General features: G+C 36.9%; 1 protein-coding gene across 1 annotated transcript; it reads left to right on the forward strand.

Moving 5' to 3' along the window:
• Positions 1–21,911: 21,911 nt before the first annotated feature.
• On the forward strand, positions 21,912–24,268 carry LOC113338947 (uncharacterized protein At5g01610-like). Its single transcript, XM_026584336.1, has 3 exons — positions 21,912–22,146; positions 22,883–22,937; positions 23,694–24,268. Exons 1-3 carry the CDS (start codon positions 22,060–22,062, stop codon positions 24,062–24,064), a joined length of 513 nt encoding a protein of 170 aa, XP_026440121.1. The 5' UTR covers positions 21,912–22,059; the 3' UTR covers positions 24,065–24,268.
• Positions 24,269–24,378: the final 110 nt, after the last annotated feature.

Genomic DNA, 24,378 nt, shown 5'->3' on the forward strand with positions numbered 1-24,378 from the left:
TAGTTTTAGTAGTAGTTTTATTTTTATATATATATATATTTTTTTTGTTCTATTTTTCATTTTTTGGTATTTATCTTTTTACTGCGGGTTTTGGATTTTGGATCGAGAAAAAAGTTGAGCCAAAGATTTTGGTGGAGTCAAAAGATAAAGCGAAAAGAACGGAGAAAAGAAACAAAGAATTTTATATTTAATTAGATTTAATTTTTATCTTATTTTAGATTTTATTAGGTTTTATTGTTTTAGAAACTGTATTAGGGTGTGGTTATATTTTTTTTGTAATTTTTTATTTTATTTTTGGACACTTTGGACATTATTTTTATTTTTAAACCCTAAGGAATGATTAATTTAAATATAAATTGCAACAGGGAAGGATGACAATTATAATATTGTCTCCTCCCCTCGGGTTCGTACATTGACACAGTAGTTAGTGACCCGAGTCGAATTCAACGGTTCATCGAATGGAACGAGAGGTAAGATTCTAAACGCCCATGAATTCCCTATTAGTGGGTTTTCTCGACGCCTTTGAATGCATATATGTCAAGATTTGAAAACAGACTTAAATTTCTAGTAAAGGGCAATAACTGATTATATAAGATAAGAACTCAGATTTCATCACCATTTCCTTCTTGCTCGATTTAGGAACACTTTGCCAAACGTGAACCGATCCTAAAACTGGAATAGAAAGAGACCGATAGGTAACGAGCTTGTAAGAAATTCGTTCGAAAGGATTTTAAGTGCTGATTACTTTGTTAGCTTAACTCAAATATCAAGAAGATTATTTTAATTCGATCATTGCCGCCTGGTAACCCAAGAAACATTTTCACAGAGGTAGGGTTATTCAAGCTCCCTAGAGCTTATCCTGTTTCTTTTTTTCGACTTAATCTATTTCGGACCGTTATAAGAGGTTTGCTAGAACTGTAACTAGTTGCCTTTTGGAAAAATAGAAGTTGGTCTACAAACAATCAAGTGGAGTCATAATGCATTTTTTTTCGGTAGATTCAATAGGTTTGATTTGGTTGAGTCGGCTTTGTTTGTGCTTGTTTAGAATCCATTCAAGTTATGATGTCGAACTGGTATTACGATAGCCAATACAATGAATATCCGAATGAATTTCAAAATGGATATTACTCATACTATAACCATAGTGTGGATAGTGTTTGATACTACCAACCTTTCGAGGGTTATGCCTCATACCAACTATTTGCACGTGTAGTGGTCATACAAATAGGAAAATATGGAATATTATAGTACTAGTACCCCATCTTTGGAGGATTCAATCAACTAGTTGCAACCTAATACTTTCTATGATCCTTTTATTTCTCTAGAAGAGTCCCTCAAGCAGTTAAATGAGTGGACACATAGGTTTGGCTTAATTATGAAGGAAAGTATTGCAACGATGAGTATTGCTCAGAATAATCTTAACCTCCAATATTTCCCTTGAAAATGAGGACAGTTATTCATATAATCAAGATGACGAGGTTAGAATTGGTAACACTATTTATTTATATAAGGTTCGACCATCTTATGAGGATAATGATGATGAAGAATCTGTAATATGTAGGCATAGTGATCAAGAATTTGTTAATCCAATAGAGCTTCATGAGGATATTTTTATTTCTAGTTAAAATCCTAATAACTTTAATGATTATTCACCTATTCAAAAGGAAGAGGATTTTACTAGAGATACCAATGTTTTAGACGATAGAGTATTTCCTTGTTCCGCAGCCGATGATGGTTTAGAGGAACTGGCTTATCCTGCGAATATTGTTTTGGAGTTCAGTGATTTAGAAATAATAGTCTTAGATAAAGAAGATATACTCGTAGAGATTTTAAATATGAGTGAGGATGTAATACCTGATTATAACCTAGAAGAAGCAGTTGGTCATTTTCAGGAATCTGTGGATCTAGAAATTAATAAAATTGTGACTAATCTATCTAGAGACGGTGAAAACTCTAAGTTTGAGGGTGATTATCATTCTCCATATGATCTACCTTTAACTCTTAGAAAGATCCCTCACTTGGGACTTGAAATATGTGCCTCAACCATTTCACAAGTGTATTTTTACACCCGTTTTCTCGAACCTAATGATGTTCATAAAAAAGTTTAGTTTTTAGAACTCATTCTCTCGTTGATGTTGTTTACCGAGGCGATAATACCAAGATTGACTTTGTTTTCCCACCAAAATATTTTATTCAAATTGTGGGAACGTATGAGTTTCAAATATATCAGTTATTAAGTTTTGAGACTTAAGACTAATTGATTTAGGAGATTAGAGTCGACACATTTTCTTAAGAATGACTACCACTTTTATTGTAGTCAACCGTGGGAGTCAAATATGATCGTCTTTGAGGATCCACAATTATTCAGGTTATTATTATGTGTTTCTGAGTTCTTAGTTGAGTTTTTTCAGACTCTACAACGCGATCCTCGAGATCTTGTCAATGAGAAAATCCTGCCCACAAAGATTTATCTATAGACCCTATGAACTTGAACCACAACTAGATGTAGTTGTCTTAAACAAAAAACTAGATAAAGGTGTGCTCAGTTTGTTCATTTTCTTGTCTTATTACAGTTTCTTTTTATTTGTGATAACATTATTTGATTCAGATGACCCATAGTTGTTTAGGCTATTGATATATGATTCAATGAGGTGACTAATCCTTTCTTAGTCTGGATGAAGACTTTAAATTTATCACTTGCTGGGAGGTAACCCATGCTCATGTGACACAATAATATCCTTCCTTATTTCCTTCCTTCAAGTGGTAACAGTTTCTCCTTGTTCATGCTTTTAATTTCATCTTTAGAACATTGAGGACAATGTTAGATTTAAGTTTGGGGATATGGGAGAAACTTTTAGTTTTATTATGAGACTTCACATTCTAGAAAATTTGTGTCAATTCAGGATAACACTAACCAATCTAAGTGGATGGAAATAAACCCCTTGGTTGTAGGAGTTAAGGTACCTAGCTAAATGGTCTATTCATAAAAGGACGTTGGCCTAAGTATTATAAATAACATGATAGTTATCAACATATCTCGGAGTCGTCACCATATCACTTTTTTTTTTTTTTTGAATTTTTTTCTCTAAGTAATTTGGTAGGCACTAGTATCGCCGCTGCGATGAAGTTGAATGATTGAGATCAAACCCCATTATTGTATTTTATTCATTTAAGACCAAAATAAAAAACATCAAAGGAAATGATGTTCTTAATGCACAACATAAACTTGAGATGATGATTCGTTGATTAGAAAGATGATTGTTGGCATCCTTGATGAGGAAAGTTGCAGTCATTTTCCTTGGATGCTCATACTTCATATCCATGCGTTCGACGTAAGCATGCACCAATTGTGCATTAGGCATAGACTGGAAAGTAAGCTAAACCGGTATGCAAGTTAGGGGAGATTGCATAAACCATTAGCGTCACATGGATGATGCCAGGAAAGTACAACATGAGCCTGACTGATGCACCCTTTGCACGATCAAGATAAGTGCATGTCTTCAGAAATGCCTAAGCTAAATAAATAGGTATGGTTAGGCTTGAAAATGATATATGCACATGTTTAAGGCATGTACTATGCTTGTACAAGATTTGGTAGTCAGTAATGCATGATAATGCATCGACATTAGCCCTTATGGCTTTATACCCTTGTTCTACGAAGGGTAGGTTGGAACGGTGTGTAGATGATCTCAAGGAATCATGCTTATTGAGCATGCTTGCAAAGGCAGATGGACTTGCATTTTCTTGGCACGAAGTGGAGTTTTAAGGACCGACAGTTAGCATCAGAGTGGCGCATCAGGGAGTTATAGCATGCACACCCTTGCGTGTTAGACGTAATTTTCCGGTCTGTCACAGTATTGTGCTAATTTTTTTGCTTGTCATTCCAATGACACTTACCAAATTGCGAAACTTAGGTACTCCTGAGTGTGTAGTATAAGATGTCCACCTAGGACACCTTGTTGAGATATCCTTTTGGTTTGGAAAATGGATATTCTCATTAACATTGTGGGCACTTTTTGGATTACTTGGCATGTGGTATGGTACGGATACTCAAAAAGTCCTAATTGTTGTTCACGACAAACTGAAGAAACCTTACGATTTCTGAGTATCTTGGTATGATACTTGGGCGTAGGAATCCAAAACGAAGAGTTTGTCCATAATAGTTTTTGTTTTGAATTTCGGGAACAAAATTATTTAAAGGGATGAATAATATAACACCCGCATCTTTCACATGGCGTATGCTCAAAGACACGTCATTGTCTTGAGCCGAAGTGTTACATTGTGTGTCAAGAGGGTCAATAATGCACCACTAGGTGCATTACGTGGGTTACATTGGCCTAGAATCAATATCGTGCTAGTATGGCGCATTGCTTAGGCTATATCGCACCATCATGGTGCATCACGTCACGAAGGTGGCTGGCCTAAAACAAAGTAGCGCCACTATGGCGTATCAGGCCATAACAGGATGACCGAGGAAATGCAACACCATCATGGCGCAACATTGAAGTTGGCGTACATGCCACAGACATAAACACATCCATCATGGAGATTTATTCAGAGATACATGACAACGACCACGAATAGTGAAGCAAGCACATCAAAGTACTCCCCAAATTTTATTTGTAGAAATGTCAATAAAATATGGATAGGTAAGGGTAGTTAGTTGAAGATACAGTAAGGAGGAATTTTCTTAAAGCTTCATAGCTTAGCGTATATGATGCTGAAACATCATTGTGGCGCGTGGCTTGGTCAAGAGAGGTTTATGATGCTTAGGCATCAAAGTTGTGATGTTGCAAACTAATATTGCGCAACCATGGTGACACACAAAAGAAAGGAAAATAATGCACATTCTTGCGCATCATTTTCCAAGGGTCCCTTTTGGCCTATATAGACTAGACCATTATAGCTTAACCACGGCCTTGCAACACGAGTTGTATTTAGTTGCTTGTCTCGACGTGGATGAACTACGGTATGTGCTTGATCTATTCTCCATAGGGAACGTAGGTAACTGCAATGAGTTGCAACATTGATGGTCCATCACTTTGCTGCTTATATCATCTAACTGTGAGGTGATTGTAACATTATGGTAACTCATATAATTTGGCACGACATGGCGATGTAGAAGATGGTTGTTTCCATACTTGATGAGGCATGTTGCAAGTCCATTTCCTTGGATGCTCATACTTCCTATGAAGGTGTTAGACGCAGGGATGAACCAACTGCGCATTGGGCACAGACTGGAAAGTAATCTAAACCAGTATGCAAGTTAAAGGAGCTTTCATAAGCCACTGATATCATGCGTATGACGCGAGGCAAGTATGGCATGAGCCTGACTGATGCACCCTTTGCATGATCAAGATAAGTACATGCTTTCATCAATGCCTAAGCTAAGTAAAGAGGTAGGATTATGCTTGCGAATGACCCATGTGCAAGTCCGAGGCATGTACTATGCCTTTATCGCTTTATACCCTTCGCTGAACAAGCGTAAGTTGGACATTGAGATATCTAAGTTCAAGGAATCATGCTTACTGAGAATACTTGCAAAGGAAGATGGACGTTCATTTTCCTGGCGCGAAGTGGAGTTTCAAGGCCTGGTACTTCGCATCAGAGTGGAGTACCGGGAGTTATAGACTGCGCACCATGACGCGTTAGGAATAATTTTCCTGTCTGTCATGATATACTCCTCAAGTAACATGGAAATCCACATAACCTTAGTTCCAAGAGTGGATAAACCATTGTACTCATCCTCAATTGAGGATCTAGCAATACATGGAAGATTATTTGAGGACCATGAAATTATGTATTCACTAAGAAAGATATAATAACCAGCTATAGACTTTCTTATGTCAGGAAAGTCTACTCAATCTGAATCATAATACCCTGCTAGAGAATAGTCACCATCACGTAATAGAAGACCACACCCAAAAGAGCATTTCAGAAATCTGAGAATTCTATTGACAATTTGAGATGAATATCAGCAGGTGTCTGCATAAAACCGACTGACATAACTGAGAAAAATTGTTATTTTAGGTCTAGTCATTGTAAGATACTTAAGTGAACCACTAATCTTCTATACTTTGAAGGAGAATCAAAAGGGTCACCTCTGAATCTGAAAGTGAAACTCTTTGAACTATAATAATTGGAATGTTGCAAGGTCGTGCTTCTAGCATTTCAATTCAAGTTGAGTGCTCAATCAAGATATAAGTGAGTTAATCAGTGAGGGGGAGATACCTGTAAGGAGTATGTCATCTATATATAGAAATAGAATTAACCAATCTTTACTAGAGATGAAGATGAACATAGAATTGCCAGAGGTTTATTTAATGAAATCGTTTTGAATTAAGAAGTTATTGAACCTCGTAGACCAAGCTCTGGGGATTTGTTTCAGACCATAGAGTAATTTTTGTAAGTGACATACGTCGCGAAGTTTAGAATCATATAAACATCTTCATGCAGAATGCCATGTAAAAAAGTTGTGGAACCATCAAGTTGCTTAATAATCCATTTCTTGGTGAAAGCATGTATTAGAACAATTCTAGTTGTAGTATTTTTGACAACAATAGTATATGTGTTAGATAATGCTCGATTGAACCCACCAACCGTTGGTATGTCAAGTTTGGTTGTCAAGTTTTTTAAACTCGAAGTCGCTGATTTGATTACTGAAGCCAACTTCGTTAGGTTAAACTAGGAACATATAAATATTGAGACTTGATCTTGTTACTCATGAAAAGCCTAAAAATGTATGGGTATTAATGAAGACATCATCCTTCAGTTTGAGGTTAGTAACAATCGACTTAACTTGTCCATTTCTATCATTTGTTCTTCAAGTCAATATTTATTGAAAGCATAACATACTAAGTAAAGTTCGTTTACAATGAGTTTAGTATTGGTGACTTGGTTATTATACTATGATCAAAATATCTAGGAATGATATACTGGTTGTCTTATACAACCTAAGTATATGGAGTTACGAAGTATAATTTATCTATTGACTTCGTAGAAACGACATAAAACTAATTGGTAATCCATTATTATTTGGTGTTTTTAACTTCTAGATGAATACGTAACTAGGAACTATGTTTAATTACATAGTTTAAGGAAGTATACTTCCGAAACTTGTTACGTAGTTGAAAAAGTGATTCAAAGATCTATTCTAAGAATCGATCCCATGTAATAATCTCAACTAGCACTGATCCCTAATAAGGATCTCAACTAGGACCAATCCTAAGATCTGTGTCTGGACCGATCCTTATATGTCTGATCGAAACTTACATTTTTGATATTTCTAATATCTCGGGGTTTTTATAGACATCAAGATGTATTTTAGTTAGATTGAAGTGTTCAATTAGTAATTTAAACATGTGCTAAACCTCAATATATTAATATTCAAGTATTTTCCTTTGATACTCAAGGTATGATCCTGAAACCGAAATTTCAATATTGTTTAAGATAAAAAAAAATATATGCATACTGTTAGAGCATTGCTCGGTCAAACTTGCAAGTTTATCTATCTCAATCTTGTTGTCAATGATATATGTACAAAAACATATCTTGATTTCTAGTCAACTAAAAGCCTCATACTAGGATTAGAGCATGGTAGTTGAGTATCAGACATCACTAAATAACCCCCGAAGTTTGAAGACTGAAGAAAAAACGAAGACCTTTACAAGAACTTCATCAACAGAGAGGTATGTGAATACTTCCTAAAGTATTTACTCACCATATCTACCATTTTATCCTATGCTTTGTTGTCGTATGATTTTAATAGATTTAGTATTGCAAAGAGAACATTTCGAGTTCAAGATTGTCTTAAGTAAACTCTCGAAATATGATTCGAACAATGAATTTTTATAAATTATTAGTAATATTAGTTAGAATTATTTATTGTTTATAAACTATTATTTTTTTTCAACTTGATCATTTAGAAATTGCCCAATCAAACAATGCAAAATATTTATGGCTATCGAGAATGTTCCAAGTTTAAAAATGAGAGAATTTAAAACTGCTTGGAGGAAGATAGACCTACCCAGTATATACACATAGTCAGTATGAATTCCGCGAACTGCAGCGGTTTGTAAACCCGGTTTGAATACCCTTTACATCTGAATTCGAGAATAGAAGTAGGTTCATCAGTAAAAGCCAATTACTCTCGTTCCGTAGAATCAATATAAGTCTCTTCTTTAAGAGATGACTATTCACAAATATGAAAGCCATAAAATGCCATTTCAGCAGTTCTTGGTGAAAAATGCTTAGAAGAAGTGTACCTATAAGAGCATCTAACAACTGAGTGAACTATTCTTTTGCATATTTAACATTGCAATGTTGAATTATAAAAAATGAAGCAAGAGATTTACCAGATCCATAACTTTTCTCTAAAGTAGATTTAGACAAAGGTTATGACTCTTTAGAAGATGAACAATTATGAAATGAAGGTTTAAACTTAGAAGATGCTGACCTTTTGGTGTAAAAAGCATTATTACTAGAAGTATCAAGAAAAAAACCAGGAATTATAGAATCATGTCGACTTACAATCCACTGCTCGTGATATAATAATCGAGATCTAAGACCAACAAATGAAAAAAAGGGACATCTCGATTTTCAACCATGATAATAAATTGATCAAAATCAACACCTAAATCATTAGGAGATCAACTGAAAAGGGACATCTCGAATTTCAACACCTAAAAAGGGACATCTCTATTTTCAACCATGATAACAAGATATGAATCTGAAAAATTATCTCCTATAAGAATTAAGTGATCAGAGATCAACTGAATCTGAAGAAAATACTCCATAATGGAAAATAAGTCTTCTTAATATTATGAAGTTTGTTTTTCAACATAGACTTTCTTGAAAACGATTCCTCCATAAAATTATTCTTCGAATAGGTTAGTATTTCTTGCGCAAAATGCATACTAGAAACTTCAGCTTGTAGAAAATCACACAAACTAGATGTGAGAAAACTGCTTATACCCAGAAATATTTCCAGGCACTAAATACAATGATTTTGCTGATGATGATCAAAACTATGGTTTTACAAAAAAACAAGCATAAATATAGTAGACGAGAATTTAACGTGGTTCGGCATGGTTTGCCCACATCCACGGAAGAATCCCCGTAGGGAGAGATATTTTATTGAAGTATGGGTTACAATGATTTCTGATCCCTTTTAGGGTTTGCTGGTGTATTTTTCTCTATCCGGTGGTATGCCTTTAGGGTTGAGATTCCCATCTATTTATACAATCGAATACATGGGTTAAACCCTAATTTCGAGATAAACTTCCTCTGCAAGTAACTTGGCTAGGAAGACATCTGAAATGTTCCAGAACTTTCTCTGCAGCTTGGTCATCAAGTCATCCAGCAACTTCCAGAATCTTCTTCCAGGGTTTATGCACTGGATCGGTGGAAACGAGCCAAATCGACATGGGCTTACGGTTTTGACCAGTGACCTTGACTTTGACTGGCAGGGTTGACTTTCGTCGTTGACTGCGACTGTCGATCTTTGACTGGCAGACAGTCTTGACTGGTGACATGGCTGGAGACTGGACGGAGGCTGGCTGACTACACAACTAACAACATGGATGGAGGCTGGCTGGCAGCGCGACAGAGTACTTAGATGGAAACTGGTTAGCAGCACCGCTGGCAACATGGATGGAAATTGGTTGGCAGCATCGCTGGCAACATGACTGGAAACTTCCTAGAAGCGTGACTGGCAATTTGGCTTCGTCAGTTGACCGACGGTTGACTTTGACCATTGACCGGATGTTGACTTTGCCCATTAACCGGTCGTTGACTTTACGAAATGCTGGATTAGCTGGTAGCTATGTCAGTTGTCTGGATGGCAGGCTTGGATGAGGGACAAAAGGTTATTCAAGTAGCAATTTGGCCCGTTATGTGGAATTTTTACTCATGGTATGAACATCTCCCCCTCTTAACCTCCAACTTGTTGGGGGTTAAGAAAATTTCGTTTTCCTTGGTCAATGACAAAATTCACCCCCAAGTGTGGATTATTGTTGCTGAAGTGATTGGCAACCTTCCCTTGCTGTTTGTGGAAATCATAGTCAAGACGCCCCCAAGTGAGGCTATTTTGATTGGAAGATCGGTGGGCAACAGTTGAGCATGAACCATTGTTGTATACAAAAACTGGACTGAAGGATGAACTGGTCTGCAACGGAAGCGTGATACTGGAGCTGAGTAGTGTTGAAAGTGAGTTGCAGCTGTTGATGTAAAATTGAACTGTAACAGTTGCGTAGAACTAGACTGTTAACAGTTGTTGGAAAATACAAGCTATATTTGAAGTCACTCAGCTGGAATCTGTGTCGGATGTTGTTGTAAGCGAAACTTGTATTTGCTGACTGATAGTAATTTCTAACCAAACTGGGTAGAAGTGGATGTTAGTACTGAACTACTATCAACATTAGGATGAGATGCGGCAGCTTTGAGCGAAAAGGCGACAACCATTGGTGAGACCCTTAAAATATTGAGATGGTAAAAGACTTTGTGTTCCGCTTGACCTCCTAGCGATCTTGGATTTTCTACTGTCCTTGACAACGATCTTCATATGTCGCTAATAGTTATATGAATCAGGATAACAACGGCGATGTAAAACTAGACCACAACAGTCGTTGTGGAACTGGAATGCAATTACCGCTGTAAACTGGACTGTGACGGCCATATAAAGCTACCCTTTAGCAGTAATAGGAAAAATTGGATTGCAACAGCTTCGAGCAAAGCTGGACTACAGCAGATGCGTTCAGCTGGACTGCAGGAAATGTGAGTGAAACTGTACTGCGGTAGCTGCAATCATATGGTTTGCGGGAGATGCGATCTAAGATGCACTGCATCAGCTGGGATCATATGGACTGCAGGAGCTACGAACAAAGATGGACTGAAGCAGCTTCGATCAACTGGGCTGCAGCAGCAATAAGTAAATCTACACTGCAGCAGCTGCGATAAGCTGGACTATAGGAGATATGATCAGTTAGATTGCAGCAGTTGCCATGGTACTGGACTATATCAGTTCGATCAACTGGACTATAAGAGTTGCGATTAAAACTGGACTGAATCAGTTGCGTCCAACTGAATGCAGCAGTTGCTTAGGAACTGTACTACAACAGTTCGATCAACTGGACTGTAGCAGTTATTAACCTTTCTGTTTGCGATAATTTCATCAAAATATTAGGGTGTATGCTCGCCCCCTATTAATCATGTAACTCGGTGGAGGATTAAGAAGTCCGGGTTACCTTTTGTTTCGATTTACAACAGCTGAATTTCGCACCGCATTTAGGTGCTACGTAACTCGCCCCCAAGCGTATGGAGTGTTACACAGCTCGCCCCAAAAGAGTCACTTTAGACCACGAGGTGTTACATATCTCTCCCCCAAGTGATGGTCATCCACGTTCAAGTGATATGCAACTCGCCCCAGAAGATAATGATTTTCATGTTGCTCAATGCTCGCACAAGGGTGCACTTCCTTGCTCTGTCTTGCTCGCACATGGAATGAGGTTGAAAGTTTTTCTGCTATCTGGAATTCGTGCATGGGGTAATTCCACTATTACAGATTCGCACGGAATTGAGATGTGTGCATCTCCTCATGCCTTGGCATGTGAAAACGCTTGCCACATTGTAGGTGCCCCAATGAACAAAAGTATGCATGATTATATGAAATGATGCAAAATATTTAATTTGTATTCGTACCTTATGAGAAATGGTATGGAAACTCTGTGTATATGTGGAAGTTAGGATGTCTAATGTCTATGTTGTTGTTTCTCGGTGGTGATGATTGTCGATTAGTGTGTTACCAAAAACATTCCAGGCAACAAATCTTCTGAACTATAAAATCAATTGAGTTCCTCAAGATCGATCCTGCTGCTGACGAACTCTCGAGGGAAAAGTTGCGACGATATTATTCTTGTGAATGGGGGTAGCTTCACGACAACGTCATGCTGAAGAAGACGGTTCGAGCATCACAGCTCTGTAACAACGACCTTTTTTGGTGCAGTTGGCTCAGCGTCTTGACTTGGCTCGACTTAGCCACTAGATTTTCTACCATACTGGATTGCACCAATTGAATCAAAACTGGAGTGCAGTTGTTACTGCAGAACTGAACTACAGTAGTGGTGACGAAAACTGGACTACAGCAGTTATGATCAATTGGACTGTAGCATTGTTGAGGATAACTGGATTACAACAGTTCGAACAATTGGACTGTAGAATTTTGCACTAGCACCGAACATGTGCGTGTTGAGGTTTATGAATCGAACCAGCACCCACGAACTTCGCACACGGGCATGTTGTGGGTGGAAACTCGACGCAAGAGCGTTCACGAACATTGAATATGATATGTAGTTTTCACTTGATAGTGGTCAGTGTGCCGCTCAGAACCTCTTTTTTTTTTTTTTTGCAAATATCTCACTGGATTCAGCTGTTTGCAATCAGCTCACTGGATTCAGTATTTTAACAGCACCCTGAGGTTGCCTCTTCGAATCTCAAAATACATTTTTTCAAACTCATGATGTCTCACCTCCATGTTGTAGGGAATTGAAAGGAGATTCCAACGAGCCAAAAATCACTCAATTCGGACTTAAAACGAAGAAGTTATGGACGAAACAAGATTCCACAGAGCGCGCGTACCGTAGCATAGCTGATTGGATAAAAATGATGACATGGCGGTCGCTGACTGGACCGACAGTGCTGACGTGGCACCAAACTTCTGCTGACATGGCAAACAAACTTTGTTGTTGTGGCATGCTGACCGAACATTATGCTGACTGGACCACCTTGCTGACATGGAAGTCGCCGACCGGACCATTTTGCTGATGTGGCGGGTGCTGAATGGATTCACTTTGCCGACTTGGAAGTAGCTGACTGGACCCATTTGCGGACGCGGGGAACGCTAACCGGACATGTTGATGACATGACAGATTCTGGTTGCTGATTTGGCAGTAGTTGCTGCTGACGTGGTGTCCACTATACGCTGGTGTGGAAGATGACATGGGTGAACAAGACCCTGACGAGGGTGTAAACTTCTAAACGAGGGTGACAACAACATTGAAAAGGGTGAACAGAACCTTTACCGTGGGTTAAAAGAACCTTGGACGTGGGTGAAGATAACTATTGATGTGGGTGAACGCCACCTGAACGGATCTGCTGCCGGGCATGGCCGCCAACTTTCTGTTGCTGTGTGTTTTTTTTTTTACATTTGAAACCTTTTGCCACAGTTTTGCTGAACCGTTGTCTTTAGTCTTGAAGTTTCTGCAACGGTTGTGGAAACTGTCATCTTTTATCTTTGACTTTTGTAACAGTTTAAAAAGTTGTTGTCTTTTCTCACGAACTTTTCCGCCACGGTTTGCTACCCTTTTGTGGTCTTTTCTGAGACTTTTTGCGATGCTTTTCTGGACGTTTCTTCTAGGGTTTTCGCCTCCCATCTTTGTGGTACGCGTAGATGGTGCAAATGGCTAATGGAAGCAGTTAGAGATAGGTAGTTTGACAACCCGATAAACATGGTGGTGGTGATTTCGACAGACTTCAAACTCGAGCATCTTTCCACTTCGTTGTCTAGCAATCGATTTTTTTCAAATTTAGACTTGTTCATGTTGCGGATCGAACATCCTGGCATTCCATCTTTTGCTACAGACCAAACGTCCTGGATACAGTTTCATCGAACTTCGTAGTGATGCAGTTTTGGTGGCTTCTAAAGGTAATAATCTCATCAAACCTCAAACTGCGAAGTTGGGATGCAGCAGTTGCAATCAACTGGATTGCAGTAACTGTGATTATCTGGTTCGCAACAGCTACGATCAGCTACACGGAAACACTTGTGATCAAACTGGACTGCAGCAGTTACGATCAACTGGACTGCAGCAATAAATTTTGACGACGTCCAAACAGCTTTTTCACGGACACGGTTTTGAAACTTTCTGGACTACTTTTCTCAACGGGAAAACATGATTTTTTCTCTCGAAATCCCCTTAGTCGGCGCCAATGTTTGTACCCAGAAATATTTACAGGCACTAAACACGATGATTTTGGTGATGATGATCAGAACCAGGATTTTACGTAAAACAAGCATAAAGATAATAGACACGAATTTAACGTGGTTCGGCATGGTTTGCCTACATCCACTGGCGAATCCCAATAGGGAGAGATATTTTATTGAAGTATGAGTCACAATGATTTCTGATCCCTTTTAGTGTTTGCTGGTGTATTTTTCTCTATCCGGGCGTATGTCTTTAGGGTTGAGATTCCCATCTATTTATACCATTGAATACATGAGTTAAACCCTAATTTCGAGATAAACTTCCTCTGCAAGTAACTTGGCTAGGAAGACATCTGGAATATTCCAGAACTTTCTCTGCAACTTGGTCATCAAGTCATCCAGCAACTTCCAGAATCTTCTTCCCGGGTTTATGCGTTGGATCGGTGGAAACGGGCCAAATCGACATGGGCTTGCGGTTTTGACCAATGACCTTGACTTTGACTGGCAGGGTTGACTTTCGTTGTTGACTGCGACTATCGATCTTTGACTGGAAGACAGTCTTGACTGGTGACATGGCCGGAGACTGGACGTATGCTGGATGACAGCACAACTGACAGCATGGATGGAGGCTGGCTGGCAGCGCGACAGAGTACTTAGCTGGAAACTAGTTGGCAGCACCGCTGGCAACATGGATGGGAATTGGTTGGCAGCACGGCTGGCAACATGACCAGAAACTGGCTAGAAGCGTGACTGACAATTTGGTTTTGATAGTTGACCAACGGTTGACTTTGACCGTTGACCGGATGTTGACTTTGACCACTGACCGTTCGTTGACTTTACGAAACGCTGGACTAGCTGGTAGCTACGTCGGTTGGCTAGATGGAAGGCTTGGATGAGGGACAAAAGGTGATTCATGGTACAAACAAAAACCCATTACAAATTTGTCAAGACGCTCAAATTTGATAAAATTTGGATTTGAGTTTGGAAAATATTATTGAGGATGAGTTACAAAACTATCTATAATTCCAAGAAAATCGTACTGATAGTATGTTTATGAATTGATTCTTCCAAATAATATAGGTTGTAGAATCAATTTTAGTAAAACTAAAATGTTGAATATTATAGAGTGAAAGAGGAGAAAGCTCTAAATGGGTGGCGTAACCAATAAACTGGGAAGCTACTTAAAATCATAATATTTCACGAATCTTGAATGTAAAGAACGAAAAAATTATTCAGAAACAACCAAAACAAGATATGAGAAAATGAACTAAATGAATTTGAAAGAATTGTGAAGTTGTAAAAAGTAAACTTTATGGAATCGAAATTGCATAAATGAAGATTCTTAGAAATTGTGATAAAGTTACAGAAAAGAAGTTTCTAAAAATTAGTTTGAGGATAAAAAATAGACGGATATCATGAAAACTAGTGTAAACTAAGTTTCTGATATTAAAATGGAAAAGATGAAAAATAATTATAAGACTAGACACATTATATAGCAAAAAAAATGACTTATATTAACAGGTAAATAGGACAGTGACCTCCTAATATCGGTACAAATAGAATCTAAGAGAATATTTTTGATGGATGCTATAACGGAAACGAGATAACAATACAAACTACAATAAGATACAATTATAGACAGTTGCAGAAATTGTCAGACTCTGGTCCTTATAATTGGTTCAATTGGGAAAATATTATCCGAAGAAAGTACGAGTACTTCCTGCAAGCTTAATGGTCGGTTTTCCAGGAAAGGGTTTACATGTTCTCACTTTTCGTTTCCTGAACTAGTCGACACTGTTGATTTGTTTCATTCTTAAACTTCGGTATCCACCAAATCACTCGAAGTATTATACTGATGATGATACAAGATTTTCCAAATAAACATAAAAATAAAAAGTAGTATTTGGTTCGATTTAAAGTAAACTTGAAAGACGTCATTTCGTTTTGTGAAGAGAGAGAGTCTCTGAGGATCGGTTGGTGACTCAGTCATTAATCGCAAAAAAAATATTCAATCTTCTCGATCTTCTCAGGTGGTATCGTCAATCGAAACAAGTTCAGGTGTTTTCTCGCTTTTTAATCATTATATATCTGGTTTAAGTTTTTTCAACGGTTTAAATCATGGTTTTAAATGACACACCTGAAAACCCAAATAGGGTTTCACCTGTTGTCGATATTTCAAAAATTTCTGAAGAACTACCAACGATTTCTTTCCTTTGTGATCTTGATGGTGAAAGATATGCTCAATGGAGATTTTCTTTTATTGGTCGTTTGGATTTTCTCAAGATTAAATTTGTTGATGCGGTAAAAAATTTAAGAAATCAGTGGAAATTAACTGGATCTTTTCTTTTAATTCCCTTGGGAAGAGGTTTCTTTACCATCAAATTGGATAATGAAGTAGATAAGCAATATGTTAATAATGGAAAATGGGAGGTTGTTGATCAGTTTCTTATGATTCATAAATAGGTGCCAAATTTTAGGCTAGAGAATCAAAAAATTTCGACTGCAATGCTATGGGTTCAATTTCCAGGTATCATCTTAGAATACTGGGATGAGGCAACTCTTTTTAAAAAAGAAGGTTATTGGAAATCCAATTAAGGTTGATAATGCAACACTTAACTATGCAAGTGGATATGTAGCAAAAGTACTCATTGAAATTGATTTATCTAAACCAATTCCAAATAAACTTTGGATTATCACAAAGTATGGTTCCTTTTCTCAAGGAGTTCTTCTACCTAATTTACCTAAATTTTGTAGTAGTTGCAAAATTGTGGGTCATTTTCTTTCAGAATGCAAGTTTAATCAACATCAGCAGGAAGCTCCATCTCAAGTAAGTGCCACACAGAAAGTTGCAGAAAATAAGGAGCAACAGAGTACTAAATCACCTCCCAAAATTATGGTGCCTTTGGATATTTGTAATACACCAACAACTCAAGTTTAAATCAATAAGGAAGTCATTGTTGAAACTTCTGAGATTTCTCACAATACTGGTAGTAGATTCAGTCCTCTTATGGAGATGGAAAAGGGTGTGGATACTAATGTTAATGAGGGAGTACCAAATGAGGTATATGCTTCTAAAATTCTTCAAATTATGGAAGACAATTCAGTGGAGAAGAGAGTAGTGACTTTTGTGGATGGGAGTACAGGGTTAGTTTCAGCAACAAAAGTGCCAGTTACTTCTTGGTTTAGGGATGTTCAGAAACCAGCTTCTTCATTAGTTCAAACTACAAGTAATACTGAAATTTCAAAAGAGGTAATTGGTTCAAAAGGTAACTCTCAAGTTCCAGCCAAATATAACTTTAGAAAAGCTCAAGGAAAAGGAGGCACAAAAGGCCTCCATTCCAATCCGTGAAAATACTTTTTTGGAATTTAAGGGGCCTTAGAAGACCTAGGGCTCAAAATAAACTTTGATCTTTAATTAACCAATTTAATCCTTCATTAGTTTTTGTAGATGAACCTAAAGTTTTTTGTAGTTATTCCTTTTGCAATAAATTGAATCTACCAGGTATGCAGTCCATGGTGATTCATAATTTAGTAGAAAATAAAAAATGGCAATTTATGGTTATTTTGGAATAAGAATTTACCAACTCCAACGGTCATTTCTATGTCAACCAAATGATCACAGTCAGTGTAGGTGATGTTCTTGTTTCTGGCATTCATGCTCAAGTGGGTGTTATGAAAAGAAGATTTTTATGGGATGAAATGGAAGTTATAAGTGTATTGAAGAAGCCTTGGTTAGCCATTGGTGATTTTAATGCTATCATTTCCTTGGATGAAAAATAAGAAGGTAGAAGTCCTAGTAGAAGAGCAATGATGGATTTTTCTAATTGTTTGGATAGTTGTGAACTACTACAAGCTCCCAAATTTGGATTGCAATTTTCTTGGTCCAATTGTCAGCAAGTTAGTAATCGAATATTATGTAACTTGGACAGAGTAGTTTTTAATCAAGCTTGGCTGCAAAAGTATAGTGATTGGGGTTACAAGGTTGGTTTGAGGGTAGCTTCTGATCATGATCCTCTATTAGGTGGTTGTGCTAACATTCCCAAACCTCTTAATGTGCCAAAGAAGTTTCAGAAAGTATGGTTATCTCATCCTCAATTTATGGAAGTTGTTCAAAACTGTTGATCTGAAATTGTCATAGGGGATCCAACTTTTGTGTTTCAAAGTAAGCTGAAAAAGTTAAAGAAAGTTCTTAATGATTGGAACTGGAGTGTTTTTGGAAATTTAAATGCTCAAATAAAAGAAGTTGAATTTCAAGTCAAAGATGCAATGCTTGAGTCAGATGCTAGTCCATTTGACATTAATGCTCTTAATACTCTTGTGGATGCTCAAAATAAGTATAATACTAAAGAAGTTCAGTTGAATACCTTATTGAAACAAAAAACAAGAATAAGATTGGTTAAGGAGGGTGCAACTAATACTAATTTTTTACATACAAGTTTAAAGATAAGACAAGGGAGAAATTTTATAAGTGAGCTTGAGGATGGTAATGACAACATTTTATCTGATCAAGGAAAGATAGTTGAAGCATTGGTTAAACATTATGAGCAAAAAATTTACATCTCAACCAGTTTTAATTGAAGATTCTTTACTCAATGCAATTCCATAAGTGTTCACTCAAGAAGATCAAGAAATGCTTGATAAACTTCCAGATGAAGAGGAAATTAGAACCACAATTTTCAATATGGATCTGATATCTCTCCAGGTTCATATGGTTTTTCAGGATGCTTCTACAGAGCTTGTTGGAACATAATTAATAAGGAAGTTGTGCATGCCATTCAGTTTTGCTGGAGTAGAAAATTCATTCCTAAAGGTTTGAATTCTAATTTCTTGTTTTTGCTGCCTAAAACTGAAGGTGCTAGATCTCTCATCAGTTCAGACCTATAGGTCTAAGCAATGTAAGCTACAAAATCTTTACAAAGATAGTTACAGCAAGATTAAGTACATTGTTTACAAAATTGATTTCTCCTCAACAAGCAGCTTATGTGAAAGGTAGATGCATACAAGAGAAAATATTATTAGCTTCAGATCTTGTTAATGAAATGAAGAAAAAGAGAAGGGGTGGAAATGTTGGTCTGAAGTTGGATATATCATAGGCATATGACTCAGTCAGTTGGGAGTTCTTGTTTAAAGTTTTCCAAAAATTTGGATTTTCAAGTGCTTGGTGTGATTGGTTGCATACTTTATTCAAATCAACAAAACTCACAGTTCTTGTAAATGGTGGACCCAGTGGTTTCTTCTCAGTAAGTAGAGGGTTGAGGCAAGGGGATCCTCTATTTACCATTTTATTTGTCATTATGGAGGAGGTTTTGAGTAGGAATTTATCTGAAATGGTTAACAAGAGAGCAATTCTTCCTATGGTTACAAGAAATGGTATAAGTCCATCTCACCTTTTGTTTGTAGATGATGTATTCATCTTTTTAAATGGTTCAAAGAAGAGCATAGAGAATTTATTAAAACTACTCAAAGATTACCAACTCAGTTCAGGGCAATGTGTAAATACAATGAAGAGTAAGTGCTTTGTGGATGGAACTTCAGATGTAAGGAAAAAACTAATCTGTGAACTACTTCAAATGGAGCTGAGTGTTTTTCCTGACGAATATCTAGGTGTTCTTCTTTGCAATGGTAGAGTTAAGTCTGCTACAGTTTGGCCAATGGTGGAGATGATGCAGAAGAAACTTGCATCCTGGAAAGGGAAACTCTTGTCCATTTCAAGAAAGATTGGTTTTAATCAAGTCATTACTTTGTAACATTCCTCTATACAACATGGCAATCTATAAATGGCCATCATTAGTCATCAAAACTTGTGAGAATATCAATAGAAATTTTCTTTGGTCTGGAGATAGTGAATCAAGGAAAACATGATTTTAGGCTGGAAAAAAGTATGTACTCCTTTTAAGGAATGAGGGTTGGGGATTCAGAGATTGGAAATTATTAATAGAGCATTCCTTATGAAGATGTTATGGAAAATTATGATTTATGAAGAAGACTGGGCTTTATTTTTTAAAGCTAAATACCAAGACCAAAATAATCAATGGATTTTGAAATGGAAACAATCTTCTGTCAGATCAGGTTTGTGTTGGGCATGGCAATCATTGCATGAGAACTTAAGATGGTGTGTTGGAAATGGAAGGAGGATTTTTATATGGTTTGATGTATGGATTGGTGATACTTCCTTAATCAATATATGTGGTTCCAATCAGTATGTTCAAGATAATATTCATTTGAAAGTAGCTAATCTCATCCACAATGGAAATTGGGCTATTCCTAACGAAGTTCAAAATATTCTTGCTGCTCTTAGTATGCCTGAAATTGGTGGTGGAAATGATGAGTTAATATGGAATGCTTCCATCTCAGGGGAAATTCTAGTTTCAGCCGCAGTTGAAAAAATGAATTGAAGGAAAGGAAGGTTCGATGGTCAAAGTACTTGTAGAATGCTTATCTTCACCCAAGTACTACTAGCAATGTCTGGAAATTACTTCATGGACTTTATATGGATGATATTAAAAAATTTAGCCATGGTTATGATATGGTATCCCAATGTTGTATATGTGGAAAAGCTGAAGTAATTGTGATTTTAGCTTGCATATTTGGAACTGGTTGGGTGCCATCTTCAACTTTGCAATTCCTACATCTTTTAAGGATGTTTGGAAAAGAGCAGCTCATAAAAGTCCTTTGGTTCAACAAGTCTGGATAATTGCAGCCTGTAGTACATTGAAGGAGTTGTGGTTCCATAAAAATAGAAGATTTTTTGACAATGTAAAGCCAAACATATCCTCCTTCAAATGTAGAAGATGGTGTTTGAAGGTGGTGTTTGAAGGTGGTATGAGACTTACATGGGAGAAATGGGATCAAGCTTATGATCTTCACTTAATATCATTCTTTAATCTGGGTACAAGAAAATCTAGAATTCAGTTCATTATACCCTGTTATTGGTCTGCTCCAGAATCTGATTTTACTCTATTTTGCTGTGATGGAGCTTCTCTTGGAAATCCAGGTGCAACTGAGTTAGGAATTTTTGTCAGAAATCAGGCATGTCAGGTAATGGGTGTTGTATCTGGAGGCTTAGGTTTTGCTACTAATTACATTGCAGAAGTTTATGCATTAGTGGTTGCTGCTGAATTGGCTGTTGAATGGGAGCTTCAGAAGATTATCATTCAGTCAGACTCCAAGACTGTGATAAATCAGTTTGCCTATAATCAAATTCCTTGGTTTATAAAGTTAAGATGGTATAATGCAGTCAGGAAGTTAACTGTTATCAAGTTTAATCACCGTTTCAGAGAGATTAATTTTTCTGCAGATTGTGCTGCTAAGAGAGGAGCAAGAATGTTAACTGGTGAAAGAAGTGTTTGTCTTGGTAGACCTATATGGCTGAGAAGAGTAGAGATGCCTGAGAAGAGCAGAGATTCAGCTAGTTGGGCTTTCATGGACTTGATTTTGTAAAAAAATTAGTGGATAGTTCTGGGCTGGGTTACTTTGTTATTTTTTACTTTCTTTCCTATTTTGTATATGTAACTTTCGATTTTTTTAATAAAATTTGAGTGATTCATAAAAAAAAAAAAAAAAAAAACAGAATCGATTTAAAGTGTGTTATAATTGTGCAAAAAAAAAAACTTCATGTTGTACAGTTTGAAGTTTAAAGCCTTAACCCTTATTAAAATTACACAATGAGAAATAGTTTTACAGCTGGATCATCCAATAATTGTTATTTACAAATAATCACGATCAGTTCCATAGTAGTGCATGTCCAAAGAGTCCGAAGTCCAAACCAGGTGAAGTGTGGTTTCCTCACCTTTGTCTTACTTCTAGTCTGTACATCTCCCCACATTAAAATGCGAGATGGTGATTAACACAGATTTTAACGGGGTTCGATAAAGCGTAAAAGAGTAAAGTCAGAGTAGGACCGGACGAAGTAAAATACCCGCGAACTTGACTAAATCGGTGAGAGCTCAGAACTTTCTTTTCTTTCTCTCTCGCTTTCTCTTTCTTTCTTCCTTGTTAGTTGCAGAACTTCGCAAGGGAAAAGAGAAGAGAAGGGAATTCATAAGAAATCTGGATCTAATTCCTGAAAAACAAGTTAGTAAATGGATCAGATACTGAACAAGGTAGGAAGCTACTGGTTAGGCAAGAAAGCCAACAAAGAAATCGATTCAGTTGGAGATGACATCACTGTAAGTCTCCTTTCCCGTTTCACTGGAGTTTTCATCCTCCACCTTTATCTTTATTTTGTATGTAGGAATTCCATTCCTTAAATCGTCTTACATGAGATTTGATAGTATAATTGTTAGTCTCTTCTTGATTAGGATTTGGTAATTACTTAGGACACTTGTGAACCAGATTAGATCTATGTGATCTTAAATTAGAAGCATATTGGTTGAATTCTTGAAGAGTGGAAATAGTGGATGAGATTTGTCCCCGTTGCTCAAATTGGTTTAAAACAAATTATGACCTAATTTTAGAAAAATTACAAATTTCTGCCTATTTTTGTGAAATTTACAAATTTCATACGTGCAAGAGATTTCTAAACGGCTAATGACGAATTGGCTGTGAATACATTGAGCGATGAAATAAGCAGAATGTTGACCTTTAGTGTACTAAAGCAGTCAGATTTTAAGGAAATATAGGAACTTGATGTGTAAATCTGTGAACGAACAAGTTGCAATTTTGGCTAAGACAATTAAGTAAAATATTTATTTATACTGAATAAAACGATGGTAGTGTAAAGGAGTAATATACTTAGAAGCTAGATGGTTATATACTGACAGACCCGGTAGAATGACTTGAGATGTACAGATGGATCTAGTGATGCACTAATATGTTATCCACATTCTTATTGTTGTTACATATGGTTGGCCATGGATTTATTTGAAAATTTGTTAATCATACTAATTATATCCCCTGTATCAGTCATTGTCAAGTACAATCGAGGGAAGCGCCAAATGGTTTGTCAATAAACTCAAAGGTGAATTCTCTTTCTACAATTCCTTTTCATATTAACTTTACAATGGGGCTCATTATAATGTTATTTAAGTTCTAAAGTTGTAAAGCTATGGTTGGATATCTTAAGTTGTGCTACATATAAGGTCTCGTTGTATCAAGTCATAAAGTCATTATAGACTCTCCTTGCAGTCTTGCAGAAACATATACATTAGCACTCTAACAAAATGTGACAACACTGATACAAGTGATGGTGGGGTAATTCATGATTATGAATATGATATTACATTCATAATATATTTTTCTCGTGTATCATGCAAACCATTTAGTTAAAGAGACGATCCAGTTAAGTGCCGATATATTGTCCATTTACGTGCAAATTGGAGGCTTTTTTGTTAATGGAATTTTCAAAATTAAGACGGAAATACTATTGGAGCAAGTGGTTTCTTCATTCTTTACAAGACTGTATAATCACTGGGATCTGTGCAGCATACATCAGTTTAGAAAGTTCAGTTTTCACGAACAAGTTCTGATGACTGGAATATCTTCATGATGTCAACGTAATTCTTGAAACTAGTTGCTACTCACAATAAGCAGAGTGTCATTTGAATGAATGAAACTGGACCTTTTTATATGGCCTGAATCGTACTGTTTTTTTAGGTTAGCATTGTCATTTTGGTTTAAGCTGTGAAGCCTTAGCTTTCACTTTACAATTGTTTACTTACAATTACAAATAAGATTTGAGGTTTCTCGGACTGAGAGGGAATCTGGGTGTTCGCAGGAAAAATGCAGAAGCCACTACCAGAGCTATTAAAAGAGTATGACTTGCCAGTGGGCATCTTTCCTCGAGATGCGACCAACTACGAGTTCAATGAAGAGACAGGTAAGTTAATCGTATACATTCCCGCTATTTGTGAAGTCGGTTACAAGGATTCATCATGCTTGCGTTTCTCTACTACTGTGACTGGGTATTTGGAGAAAGGAAAGTTAGCTGACATTGAGGGAATAAAAACAAAGGTAATGATTTGGGCAAAGGTAACTACCATCTCAACCGAAGGCACAAAGGTTTATTTCACTGCGGGTCTGAAAAAGAGCAGGGGTAGAGATGCATACGAAGTCCTTAGGGATGGATTTACCATCGACAAGTTCTAAGGTGGTTGTTTGATCCCTTGAACTTGTAGAGAATTATAAAATATCAGCAGCTTTAAGATAATTATGAACCCTTGTTGCACTGATTTCCATTCAAGAGTCTGTAAGTAAGTACCTAAAGAAAACCTGTGTAGGAATTGTTCTGTTCGATTGTTGCATGTTAGCTGTAAATCTTATTTTTCACACAAAATCTGTGCAGTTTTTTCTGAAATTTTCAGTGTGGAAACTTCCTGTTAGAGATAATTCAATCAGAATACATATAAATTTGCATAGGTCAAAATTGTTTCAGAAAACCCCTAAGAACTTTTAGACACTGA

Source organism: Papaver somniferum, unplaced genomic scaffold (assembly GCF_003573695.1).
Source record: "Papaver somniferum cultivar HN1 unplaced genomic scaffold, ASM357369v1 unplaced-scaffold_19, whole genome shotgun sequence".
Lineage (NCBI taxonomy): Eukaryota > Viridiplantae > Streptophyta > Magnoliopsida > Ranunculales > Papaveraceae > Papaver > Papaver somniferum.

Bases quoted from the DNA above. Each gene is read 5' to 3' on its own strand.
- LOC113338947 (XM_026584336.1), top strand. From the start codon at position 22,060: ATGGATCAGATACTGAACAAGGTAGGAAGCTACTGGTTAGGCAAGAAA. The intron at 22,147-22,882 runs GTAAGTCTCCTT...CCCCTGTATCAG, and splicing joins CAGTTGGAGATGACATCACT to TCATTGTCAAGTACAATCGA. The intron at 22,938-23,693 runs GTGAATTCTCTT...GGGTGTTCGCAG, and splicing joins GTTTGTCAATAAACTCAAAG to GAAAAATGCAGAAGCCACTA.